Genomic DNA, 13,115 nt, shown 5'->3' on the forward strand with positions numbered 1-13,115 from the left:
CTTGATTAGGCCTTGCAGAGATAGTGGGTTTTCAGGAAATAGTGGGGTTTTTGTTGTTTGCTTGTTTGAAATAAAACCTATTTGTGTAAAGCTATCTCCCCAGAACAGATGGGGCCTGAAATATATTATATTCCTGGATTCAAAATAGGACCTAATACATAGTCCTATTTTTCAGAATGCAGGGCAAGCTTAAAAAGTTATTCCCTTCACCATGCCTCAGCTCAAAGGATTGACAGAGTTAGAAGCTCTGTTGGCATGTAACTGTTCCAAACTTTGTAAACTTAGACCTGGTCTACACTTAAAATTTAGCATCGCAATGGCACTCAAGGGCATAAAAACAACACAGCAATGGCACTAAGGGGCGTGAAAAATCCACGCTGAGCACCGTAGCTATCCCAACTTAATCCCCAGTGTAGACACAGCTAGGCCGATGGAAGAATACTTGTGTTGACCTAGTTTCCATCGCTTGGGGAGGTGGTGTTCCCACAGGGACAAAAAACACCCTTCTATCCCTGTTATGCTAGGCCACTATAGTCCCTATAGCGTAGATATGGCCTTAGTCAGTCAAACAGTTCAGGTCCAAGGAGGTTCCAAACTGACAGCAGGATATTTGATTCGATTATTAGGTTAGTTTGCATGTCAAATAAACATGGATGGTCTTTATCACTTCAGAACAAAACAGTATACAGCATATTTTCCACGTCAATGTTTTAAAATATGTTCTAAAAACCAAAACAAAGATTTTCAAAATAAGGTGCCTAAGTTTTGTTTAAGTTCATATTTAGGCACCCAGAGTGGCCTGATTTTCAAAAGCACTGAGCACCCAGCAGCCCCCCTTGAGTATCAAACTGCAAATTGATCAGCTCTAGTAACGATATCACAATAGGCTGAAATCTCATCTACCTCACTTTTGTCAAGAACTGAAGGGGGAAGGAGCTGAGTTATTAACCTCATTCACATGACAATATTTTTCTTGTTTTAAGATTTAATAAATAAGCTAGCTGCAGACATCTTGCTGACCAGGATAAATTGTGTTCTATATAATGTCTGCTAACTGGCATTAAATCCTTGTCCCAGCACATAAGAGTACGGGTGCAGGATTTAACCACATTTAATTGTGGGATGCCGAACACGGTGTGTCTTAATTGATAAGGACTAGTCAGATCTGCACCAGCTAACTTATTTCTTCATAATCACATTGAAACACATCCTAAAGCTATACAATACAGACAAGGCCTTAAACCCCGCTGCACCTTCCACCAAGGAATACAGAAGGTGAATGCAAACCAAAATAAAACGGACCTATAACTACTCATTTCCATATTTTCAAATGTTATATTTTCGCCTTAATGTTTCAGTTATATAAAAAGGACAATGTGTGACAATTGAAATGTTCTAGTAAGATTTTAATTCTACCTTTCACATACATACACACGAAAGAAAAAACCAAAACCCCAAATCTTGTCTCTGATTTTAACTTCAGAGAGAAAATTTTAAGATTAAGTTAAAGCTCTAAACAACGTCAAATTAAAGCCTTACGATATTTATGTCTATGCCTTGGATATTTCTTTCCCTCGCCTCACCTCTTTTTGGCCACAGATGTGTGTCATTTTCCAAAATACAGGCTCAATCCTGCAGAGACTCATGAAAGCAAATAGTTTACTTGAATTACTGACATGAGTGGTTATACAAAGTTTATTCCATTTTGAAAGCTCCCCCTGCTCTAAGTGACATTTGCTACACTCAAAACAAGGAGTACTGGTAAAACTGCTAATCTCTCCACACAATAGAACTTCAAGTGCTTCCATTGTACATCAATAGTATTAAGTTAACTTATTACTGGAAAATATTTAACATTTAGGGGCCTCTGCAGTTTTATTTGTTTTACAATGTTGTAATAGAGGTTACCATTGAACAATTACCAGAAAGAAACTTTCCCCCATATCGCATTTAAGAACCTAAATATGAAATGAAGAAATAGGCACTAAAGTAAATATTTCAACTTTTCCTTTAAAATAAAAATCTACAATTAAACTTTGCATACTTAGAGCTCATAAAATCCTAAGCAGATAAAAAACATCATCTTCTGTGACATAAGGAAGACAGCTGGCCCCATCTGTTTCAAAGTAGAACAGAAACCTAAAGCTTCTGCATTATACTTACATGTGAGGACTGAGTTCATAAAAGTTTCTGTTCCTGTATTCTTCAACTTTTTCTGGTGAATAAATGGGTAGCGGTCTATATGGGTTTATTGATACAACCACACTGCCAATGTATGTCTGTAGGAGAAAAATAATGCAGAATACAGTGTTTTAATACTCAAAAATGAGATTTTATTCTGACCTGTCCTTAAAAAAAATAAATCAATTTTTGCTGTTATATTTAATTCATCAGTTCTGTGTGTCAGGAAAACATTTGCTGAGAAAAACCAACAACTTTTTTACAACTAATACATTCAAAACATTCATTTATACACTAAAAGCCTCTCAAAATCTCTCTCAGTTAAGGGCTCTTAGGTTCTACAGAGATAAAAGGAATAAAAACAACAATACTGACAGACTCTTTAAGCAGCTCCTTCTACATTGTACAGGCAGACTGCTCCTACTTTAAGTGGGGATTAATTTTTGAAAGAATTATCAGGGCTCTGCTTTGCTGCATAAGGGAAGGGTGTGTTTATATAAAATCAAAATGAAATAGTTCTATGTATTTTCCTAAAGAATTTTTAAATATTACACAATTCCAACTAGTCTTCAATATTTAAAACAGAAAACAAGACAATTTAGTTTAATTTTTCAGACCAATAAGCCAACCTGAAAGTAATTATTTAACTCTTCCCTCCAACCCCCCTTTAAATAGAGAGCCTCACTTATAAGGTGCATCGGTTAGCAAATTTCTCCATTATATATGCAAGTGCATATAAAGTGAAGATGGCATAAAACAATGAGCACTTTGTTACATGATGTCCAAAGCAGAAATTACTCATTGTTCATTAATACTTTATGATGTTCTGTCCAGGGAACAAACACTAAAGCTGCACAAACATTATTTAAAGATCAGAGTATCAAAAGGTTTCCACTAAGTGTTTCAGATCAGCTACTTACCAATATTTCCAATGTTAATACTGCTTAAATGACATAGCACATGGCAGAAGCCAGATTATCCAACAGATTGGGTGACACCCAGGGCCGGCTCCAGGCACCAGCCGACCAAGAACGTGCTTTGGGCGGCTCCTTGTAAGGGGCAGCGGGGGGCGCTCGGGGGGGGGTTGGGGTTTTTTTGGTTCGGCGGGGCAGCACTCGAGGTTGTTGTTGTTGTTTCAGCCGGGTGGCGCTCGGGGGGGGGGGTTGTTTTTGTTTCCGCAGCATGGCGTGGCGCTGGGGGGGGTTTCAGCGGCGTGGCACTCGGGGGGGGGGGTTCGGCGGGGCGGTAGAGGCTATTACGGTGGGGCGGCACTTTTTTTTTTTTTTTTTTTTTTTTTTGCTTGGGGCAGCAAAAAAGTTAGAGCCAGCCCTGGTGACACCAATTCAGTTTGAAAAGGAGACCGGAAATCAGAAAAACTCTGGAAGTCCAGTCCTGAGGAGCCCTTAACCTAACCATACACTGAAACTCCTCAAGAGAACTCTCCTCAGGACTAGAGTCTACAGCAAAACTGTGTATCAGCAGAGCTACAGACCTATGGCACTCCTATAGCTGTGAAAGAGTTTAGCTTCAAACCCTTGCGCTATGTCTATACTAGGAACTAGGGGTGTGAGTCTCCTGCTCGTGTACACATACTCATGCTAGCTTTCGTCAAGCTACCACAAGTATAAATAGTGATGTAGCCATGGTACCACAGGTTGTGGCAGTGAAGGCATGGCAAAGCCATGCCGAGTACATACCCACTGGTTTCAGGCAGGCTGGTACCTGCGTTATTCAGCCATATATCTCCACTGCCGCTACCCTGATATTTATACTCACGGTAGCTTGATGAAAGCTAGTACAAGTAGGTGTATATGGAGAAGAGGAATCTCACCCGAGCTCGTAATGTACAGGTAGCCTCATATGCCCCATAGGAGCTTAAAAGCTACAGCAACCTGCTATAAATGGGGAGGTTGTCAAGTCAGGATACAAATAAGTGAGAATTCTTCTGTAGTTTTTCACTTCAAGCCTGAGGTATAGCTTTTATTGTGCGAATTCTATGTGTAATTGCAGTCATCCAGGGAGACTCAGAGGAAAAGTAGGGACAGTTCATTCTTATCTCTCACTGGTTTGTTTATTTATTGCAGCACTCTTAACATAGCATGATACAATATAACTGCAGCACCTGGACAGAAGATGAGGGCTCCCATTCATGTAGTGCATGGCAATCTGCACCTAAATACTACTGAAAGATCACTGGATTCTGATGTATTGGTGTGGCAGACTGGAAATTCTGCAAAACATATCTCAGACTCAGCAAGAACATACTGCTTCAGCGTGCACCGAAACTCAAGTTTCTAGTATCATTCTTCACAGCCATGAGGATTAGACACAATTTAAACAATAAAATTACATTATGGGACATAATTATCCAGCAAGTGGTGGATTCCACAGCAAATTTAATGCATGCAGAATCACAGAATATACATACTCCAGGTAGTGGGTGTCACCCTTGATATTCACCATTCAAGAACAATAAAAATACTATATATAAATATCAGTATTAGTGGCAAAAAAAAAAAAAAAAAAAAGAGGCAAAAGATTTCAGGCCAAGATTTTAAAGAGTGATCAGGGATTTTGGGTGCTCCACCTTAACACTGAAATGGGCCTAATTTTAAAAAGTGCTGATCACACACCATCCAAAAACCAAGCATCACCGGTTGAATACCGAAAAGCTGATGCAACCAAAATCAGTCACTTTTTAATATCTTTCCATCTATAGTACTTATATGCTTCCACTCTTCCCCCAATCCATTCATCACTGCTGTATTGTAGTGCCTCGCAATCTTTAATGCATTTATCCTATGAGATAAGGAAAAACTATTATCTCCTTTTTACAGATGGGAAGTGAGGCACAGAGAAAATAAGTGATTTGCCCAGGGTCACATTGAAAGTCTGTGGTGGAGCAGGAAATTGAACCTAGGTCTCCCCCATCCCAGGATAGTACCCTAATCACTACACCACCCTTCCTCTCTGGCCTTATACGTTGGCCTTTATGCCCAGGCTGATACTGTCCTTAATTGTGCTCTTATGCCAGATTTAGATTTTTTTAATCAATGGGGTTTTTTGATCTATACAGAGACATCCAAAACAAGTCAATGCTTTCCCTCATATTAAAAAAATTAAATGTTTACCATTTGGCAAAAAAAAGTTCACCCTTAAGCAGAAATCTTGAATGTCAAGTTTCACCACAGACCATATTTGTATAGTCAAGTTGTAAATCTGTGATAAAGGCTTCCAGCATCTTTCGCCCCATTTAAATAGAGTTGCACAAATGACACTGCCTAGATAAACAAGAAGTTTCAGTGTGTATCTTCTAGAGACTCCTGTAGTTTATCTTTGCAATGCTTGTTGCCTACAGAATGAATCAGTAGAAACCACCCTTGACCATTATACAACTACAGCTGCCCTGAGATATAATACTTCACTAATTGTGTGTAAGACTTACTATTTCTAAATAAACCCCATATTCATCAGTTTTAGAGCTGATCAGATTATTTACCAACAGACTATTGTTCCGGTCTGAAAATACCAATTCATCAAAAAAAATCAGTGTTCTGGGGGAAGGTGTTGATTTCCACGGGCTTGTCTAAACAGGACATTACCGCACAGCAAGCCAGAGCGTGAATCTAAAATGCACTAGTTTGACGTGCAGTAACATCCCATATGGATGCTGCTACAACACCCGGAAAGTTCCAGAGCAGTAACATCCCATGTAGATAAGCCAACTGAAAGTTAGGACCAACATGCCTGGTTTACTGCCAGGTCACCCACCTTCCTCCCCAGTTCCTAGGCAGCGTACCTAGCAAGCTACTAGGGAACATAGGCACACTGGGTGTCTGGTCTCATGGCAGTCCTCCTTGGAAGACAGGCAGCAGATCAAAAAAATTCCATTCTCCTAAAACAGAATCTTTTCAGTCTTTCCCTCCCACAAAAAAAGTTTCGCCTTTTTTTTTTTTTTTTTTAAACCCTTTCTTCCGATTCAGGATGTTGGCAGGGTGAGGGAGAGACACAAGATTTCGAAGTTTTTCACAGGAGGGAAAGACTGTTTTCTGGTCATCTCTAATCTGTTTGTGTTGCCTTGCAATAAAAAGCAAACAGTAATCTTCCACCGTATCTACTCTGCCCCCTGCTTACACAGAAGTTGGGAAGCCCACCAAACGATAAGTCTATGGATCCTTGCTGAGAGTAACCAAGTGATCCACAAGAGTAACAGGCCCTGCGCATGTTGTTCTGTGATCTTTATATACAGACTCCCGGTGTAAGATTCTTCATTGCAGAATTATTTAAAGTTTCCTCTCATGTCTCAAAGAATTCTAGAAGATTGCAAATGCCAACAGAGCTCACTGCAAAACTATTGCCAAAAGGCAGTAAAGAGAGGTAGGCAGGTCTTGAAGGAATTCAGCTGAATATACACTGTATTATCAACAAGGGTCCTCAAGAAACTGAGGAGGGAGCCCTTTAAGCTATTTCACCACTATAATACTATGCAGTTTAGCTGCTGGAGTTCCTTGAAAAGCTTTAGGATGGCAAGGTAATGAAGGACAGGTAGAAGAAAGAAACCTTTGATTTTTTTAGTTTTGAAAATAGATATTTAAAGAACATTTATTTAGAACCAGCCTTGTACAGTTAAGCATTGCTTAAATCATGTGTTTTGGGAATAGAAGTCAGCTGTTCATTGTCAAACATGTACAAAACCAGACAATATAATCCTAAAATAACCAATATTTCAAAAGGTCAAGCAACTATATACAGACAAGGACATACACATTATGCCTATTTTAAAAACTAAGCATGCCAAGAAATCATTGCTTTGGACTAAAAATGGCTTAGATGAGCTAAAAAGTTTCCTCCCCTCACCCCCTTTAAATGAATACCATTCAGCAAGTAAGATACCTAATAGTTATTTGCTAGTGGTGGTTGATCCGATTCCACATAACCAGGATGACCACCACATAAAATCTTCGTTCCCACCAGAATTCTATTATTAGTCCCCCCCCTCCTCCCAAAAGGCTTAATTCCTTGAGCATGCAGTTAATGTAGTAACATTCCAGTAATGAAAACCGAATTCCTGGAGTAGTGGGAGAAAATACAGTGGCAACCAGAGTATTAAAAATACTCTTCATTTTCCCAGTGTTCTTATATTAAGTTGAAAGCCAAGGGATGTGTCTCATCATTAAACCACCGAACCCAGTCAAGAGATCTAGATTTCATGCTTGGCTTTGCCACAGACATCTTCTGTGAGCTTGGACAAGGCCTTAGATTCTCTTGTACCTTGGTTTCACCATCTACAGTTACCTAAATCCTCCTGTTTGTTACACCCATTTGTTGCATCCAGTCTTAAAACCTAAGAGGAAATAGTTTACCATTTGTGTTTCATAGCACCTAGTACAATCCGGCTTTGAGCTGACTTGAGCTTCCAGGTTGCTATGGAATAAAATCAATCATCCAGAGCAGCAGCATTATAATACACCAGCATTTCACCTCTGGCAACTGGAATTCAAATTCTGACAAGGTCACATACGAATCCATGTGGTGCTCTTATCTTAGTTCACCAATATCAACGTCAGCCAAGCCACCACACAATGCGGACAATTCATTTCTATTGACTTGAGAGGTTAAGATCTGAAGTAGAAAGAATGTTGCAGTTCAAAACAGGATTGGCAAAGTTATGTAAGGAAATAATGCAACTAATATGCCTGTTTAAAGCCAGTATTGGGAAGTCTCATTTTCAAAGACACTAAATTCATTTTTTTATTTTTCTAGGAGTGAAAGGGAGGACAAAAAGTTATGTCAGGTTGGGTAGGGGAGTGTAACAGCCTGGAATAATTCCATAATTAAGTCACTGACGTCACTTTTGACATAATCACAATGCAATGCCAGATCATCATAGCACAATTCTATTATGGCCGTCTGCAACTCTGTAATAAAACATCTCTTCCCTTTATCCCCCAGTTGCATGGAAGATGGCACAGGATAATAGCAGCTCTGGTCCATTCAATTTGGCCAGCTCAACTTACCAGGTATCAAGAACTGTGATTTGCTTTGGTGACAAGAATTAAGGTCATACTGATGTAGCCAACAGAAGAAAAAAAAAAAGACAGCAGCTTTACCTGGTTTGTTAACTTTTCACACAAGCACAGGATGTTGTGGAGTTGGATGGAAATGGAAAATTTGGGTTTGTAGATGAGATGTTGGCTCTAAAAAAACCCCGAGAATTGGAGGAGGCAGTCATTTCACTATGCAGCTGAAGAAATATACAACGTCAGACATTTTACCAAAACAGTACTCCCCGCATGATGATTAAAATGCTTTGACTAAAGACACTAATCTGCTGACTGTACTGCAGCCCAAAGCAAAATACAGAACACAATGTGTGTGTTGCCACTGGCTAACTAAATATTAGATGAAAGTATACTTGCCTGGTTTTAAGTACACTACCATACATGTTTAAGTCAGCTGGTGATGACACGCATAAAACCTGACCTTGGAGGTAGACTGCACAAGTAAGCTGTGTAGAAGAGCACCAAGAAAGATCCAAAACAAAACTTGGGGGAAAACAGTCAACTTAGACAAAGGAATGGAATTGTTGGGCAAAAAGCAACAGGAATTTAAGCAGGATTATTTCCTACTCAAAATATCACAGTCCAAAGGGCAGTGTAAAAACAAAATCAAATATGCACCACAGCCCCCTAACTACTTCCATGAGGGATGATTTAAATACCTAGATAAAAGGAATCACCCAAGCAATACAAAATGCCGGGGGATGTAGAGAGGCATAGCCACATGCTGAAAGGGCTGGAGAGAGTTACAACATGCCCTGCCTTTGGGAAATTACTGAAAACTAGTCATTTAGGGCTCAACCCTGTGAACTAAGCACCCTCACCTCCTATTACTGGAGCCAAGGAGAGTTATGGGTGATCTGCACTTAGTGGGACAGAAACCTTATTCATTTTGCCACCTGTTGTAGATCCAAGCACTGGAGTGAGAGTAAAGTGTTGTCCTTATACAAGGTACATATTGGGCAAGGTGAAACAAGCTCTGATTTCACACATTTTCTCAAGAGCACAAAACTCTCTCTCTGCTGTAACATTTCTACTAACCTCTGGACCATCCTGACAGACGCTAATGCCAGTATTGACAAAATAGATCAAGTGCATTATCTAGATTGGCTTCAACAATACACAGCTGAAGATATTTTTAAATTATATATTTTATACCTATAAATATAGATTTATGAATAGTACTCAGAATTAAAAATGGAGCATGCAGTGCAAGTGGCAAGGCAGGCAAGCCAAAGAAGAGTCAAGCAATGCAAAAGAAAACACTATCTAAACACAACTGAAAATAAAAGTTTGATAACTATTTTAAAAATAAAGAATTGTTTTCATGAACAGTAAATGCAGATGCAATAGAGTCTGTTCCAAGAAACTTCTTCACTCAACACTCAAGCAACAATGGATGGAAAACTTTAAATGGAAACACTAAAAGTGTGTTTTGGCCAGAATGTTTGTCATTAGTTAAGTAGAAATAGAATGTAAAAATACACATCATTGTACTGGAACTCAGGTTAATTATATGGAATTACATTAAAAGTTCTGCATGGTGAGAACCATGTATTTACTTATTTTTAAAGTGCTTAGCAAATTTTGGGTCACTTAAAAATTACTCAGTTAACACTTTATGCCATTTATGAAATGGAAAAAACAAGGGAGAAGAAACAGCATGGACTCCAGTGGTTGTGCCTTTGCCATATCCTTTTAAGTTCCCTCCACCATTTCCACAACGAACTCCAGGCAACCATCTTATTTACAGCACTAACAGTGCTTTTTTGTCCTCTCCGCAGGATCTATGGGGAACAGAGATGTCCCCTCCCTTGAGGCCTCCCTGTAACTGAGCTCAACTAGCCCATGTCCCCTCTCTCTTCTCTCCCCATGGGACTTCCTTTCTGCCTCCTTATCAGCCTTGGGCTAATTCGCTCCTTAACCCAGCCAGCCAGATTATCAAATTACTTCCATCAGCTTTCTGAAGGGAAACTAATTCACATCTGCCATTCAAAGTGCAGGCTCACCTGTTCACTTCCTGCATTCTGTCACAGAGAGTAAGGAAGGGTTACAGCGAATTAAAAAGTCAGCATCAAATAGGGTAACCAGACAGCAAGTGTGAAAAATCAGGACGGGGGATGGGAGGTAATAGGCACCTATACAAGGCAAAGCCCCAAGTATCAGGACCGTCCCTATAAAATTGGGACATCTGGGCTTCCTAGCATCAAAAGACAGATAGACAAAGTGCCACCTTAACTCTGTATTTCCTGGGTTTCTGACATTTGGAGGGATTTTTACCCTAATATTCTTATATGGTATCATGCACCCAAACCACTAGTACATGCCTGTAATTTTATCCTCACATAAATGAAATGTCAGAGGAGAAATTTCCTAGTTTTCTTCCCCCCACCCCTCTCACAAATAATCCTAACATATATCAAGGAACAAATGAAGCATGTGCACCTCACTAATACACCTTCTACCATCCTTGAGAAATGCAGCTCATCTTCTGTAGGCCCTATGTCTGTGCACACAAGTATGGCGTGATGGACATGGGTCGGCTGTAATATTTTGTGCATACTGAATGTGAACTGGTTATTTGGGTGGTTACTGTATGAATGTTTGGTTTAGTGGGGGGAGTGTGTAAGAAAAGCACGCTGGAAGCAAAATAATGGCTCAAGATAAACTGCCTCCCACTTCCTCTTCCCATCAAACACTTCAGCGCTACCAAGAGACAATGCCCAAGCCAGTAAAAGTGAATATTCTAACTCCTGACTCCAGCCATGTTCTAGAACTTGTTTTGCTATGCAGGGCCAAGGCTGGGAAACCAGAGAATGCAAAGGATCTCTGGCTGGATAAAAGACAACTCCCTCTGTCTCTAAGGGGGTAGCTATTGTGGTGGTTGCTGAGGAGCTGTTCAGACTGACACACACTCCTGCAGAGGTGTCTGAAGGAGCATGACCCACCTGCCATCAGAGGATGGTAAGCCTATGGGCAATAGACAGGTGGGTAGACTGTAGTTTTAAAAATTCTCTCAAGATGTTTTGTTCTTATTTTTAAGATTAAATAATACTTGGGTTTAAGAAGGCTGTCTGGTCACTCCACTGACCCAAAGCGAAGAACCACAGGTGCTGAACCCGGTCGAAGCTTCTGGGTAAGCATGGTGGATACTCTGTATCTGAGTTCAATAGCCCAGGGCCTGGTCTAAGACTGGGCAAACTACACGCTTCCATCTCAGAAGAGGTCAAGACAGCAAGCCTGACACCTAAGGGGATGCATTCAGAGATCATGAAGGGGACAGAGGCGCAGCTGGCCCTGCAACTGTGACATACTGCTCCATCTGTGTAAGCTGTATCAAGCCCCCAGCAACCTTTGAGACTTATCAGGGGCTCACATTCCCCCTACAAGTGCCTTGAATCCCCTTTGAGCCTTAGGAAACTTAACAGCCCCCTTGGGATGCCCTTAGATGCTTTAAAAAAAGGCTATCTTTTCTGTTGACAAGCCTCTCTAGTGTTCATGTTACACTTTAAGGTCTATCTCTGCCAAAAAGGGAACCAAAGATTTTTTTTTCCTAAATGAAAGCTAACATCTCCAGCAGTCATTTGACACACTATACTAAGTGCACATTTTCTAACATTACTAAAGTGGTGATCATTTTTACAGTTTCACATTAAACTAAATTTTGATCCTGAACACAAGATTGCAGCTTTTTTTCCTACAAAGTGGGGACAAAAGTTAGAAGAATTTTGGAACTTGTATGTTTAAGAGATCTATTTTTACAGTAACCTTACTCAGAGCTATTAAGAGACAAGGCTTGTGCTATTAGCTCGTGTCTTATAGCTCTTCAAATTTTACAGAGGATTTCTACCTCTACCCCAAATAAAACTTATCAGTTCTGAGGTAGTTATGACTATGTGTCAATTACAGAGTGTGAACCAAAACCAGGCTTAAAAATGGAACCTCAAGAGCCACTGCCCTTGTTCCATAATGCAATTAATTGTTCCCATTAAGAAAACAATAACAGGAGCCAATAATCCTACATCTCTGTTCTTTATAGTGACAATAGATAGTTGAGCTCTGACTCAGAGGGTGAATGGGGACACAGGGAGAGAAGACAGATCCACAAAGAACATTTGGTTCAATCTTCCCTACGTCTTCATCACTTTTTCAGATGAAATGCCTGACACATCAGGAATGAGTACTGAGACACAGTCTTGCTGTGCTAGACAGAATCGTAGGGAAAGTCCTGACCATTTCAAGATGGCTAGGCCAGAGATAGAAGTAAAGCTGAGTGGAAAAGTAAAATTTTACTGAACAAACAGGCTATATTACAAGGCAAAAAAATAAGGAAAAACAGGAAGCACTCTCAAGTTATGAAATAACCATACCACAAGCCAAGCCAGGAGCATATGACTACTTATTCCAGGGGTTCTCAAACTGGGGGTCGGGACCCCTCAGGGGGTCATGAAATTATTACATGGGGGGTCGTGAGCTGTCCACCTCCACCCCAAACCCCACTTTTCCTCCGGCATTTATAATGGTGTTAAATATATAAAAAAGTGTTTTTAATATATAAGGGGGGGTCGCACTCAGAGACTTGCTATGTGAAAGGGGTCACCAGTAAAAAAGTTTGAGAGCCACTGACTTATTCAACCTAGGTATGACTATGACCTCACCCAAGAAGTCCCCTCAAGTTGTTATACTGAAACATCAAATATGCAAGCTTCAAATGAAGGTAAAACTGCACCATGTGTTCAGCACCATACAAGTTAATTCCTGATCAGAGTTGCTCACACATGCCATGCACAAACAATCCAAAGCAGAGACTAAATGCACTGGGAAACCCAGAGGGAGATTCTATTTTAGAGTTTTAAAAAAAATGATGAAGTGAGA

General features: G+C 40.1%; 1 protein-coding gene across 4 annotated transcripts in view; it reads right to left on the reverse strand.

The window, feature by feature from the left end:
* Positions 1 to 13,115, reverse strand: part of MYO1B (myosin IB) — a 193,449-nt gene that overhangs the window by 142,489 nt on the left and 37,845 nt on the right. For all 4 annotated transcript variants that reach the window (XM_054043748.1, XM_054043750.1, XM_054043751.1 and 1 more), the window contains exon 3: positions 2,164 to 2,279. In XM_054043748.1, the coding sequence (XP_053899723.1) occupies positions 2,164 to 2,279 (116 nt within the window). The remainder of the gene's footprint in view (positions 1 to 2,163; positions 2,280 to 13,115) is intronic.

This window comes from Malaclemys terrapin, chromosome 11 (genome assembly GCF_027887155.1).
Source record: "Malaclemys terrapin pileata isolate rMalTer1 chromosome 11, rMalTer1.hap1, whole genome shotgun sequence".
In the NCBI taxonomy this organism is placed as follows: Eukaryota; Metazoa; Chordata; order Testudines; family Emydidae; genus Malaclemys; species Malaclemys terrapin.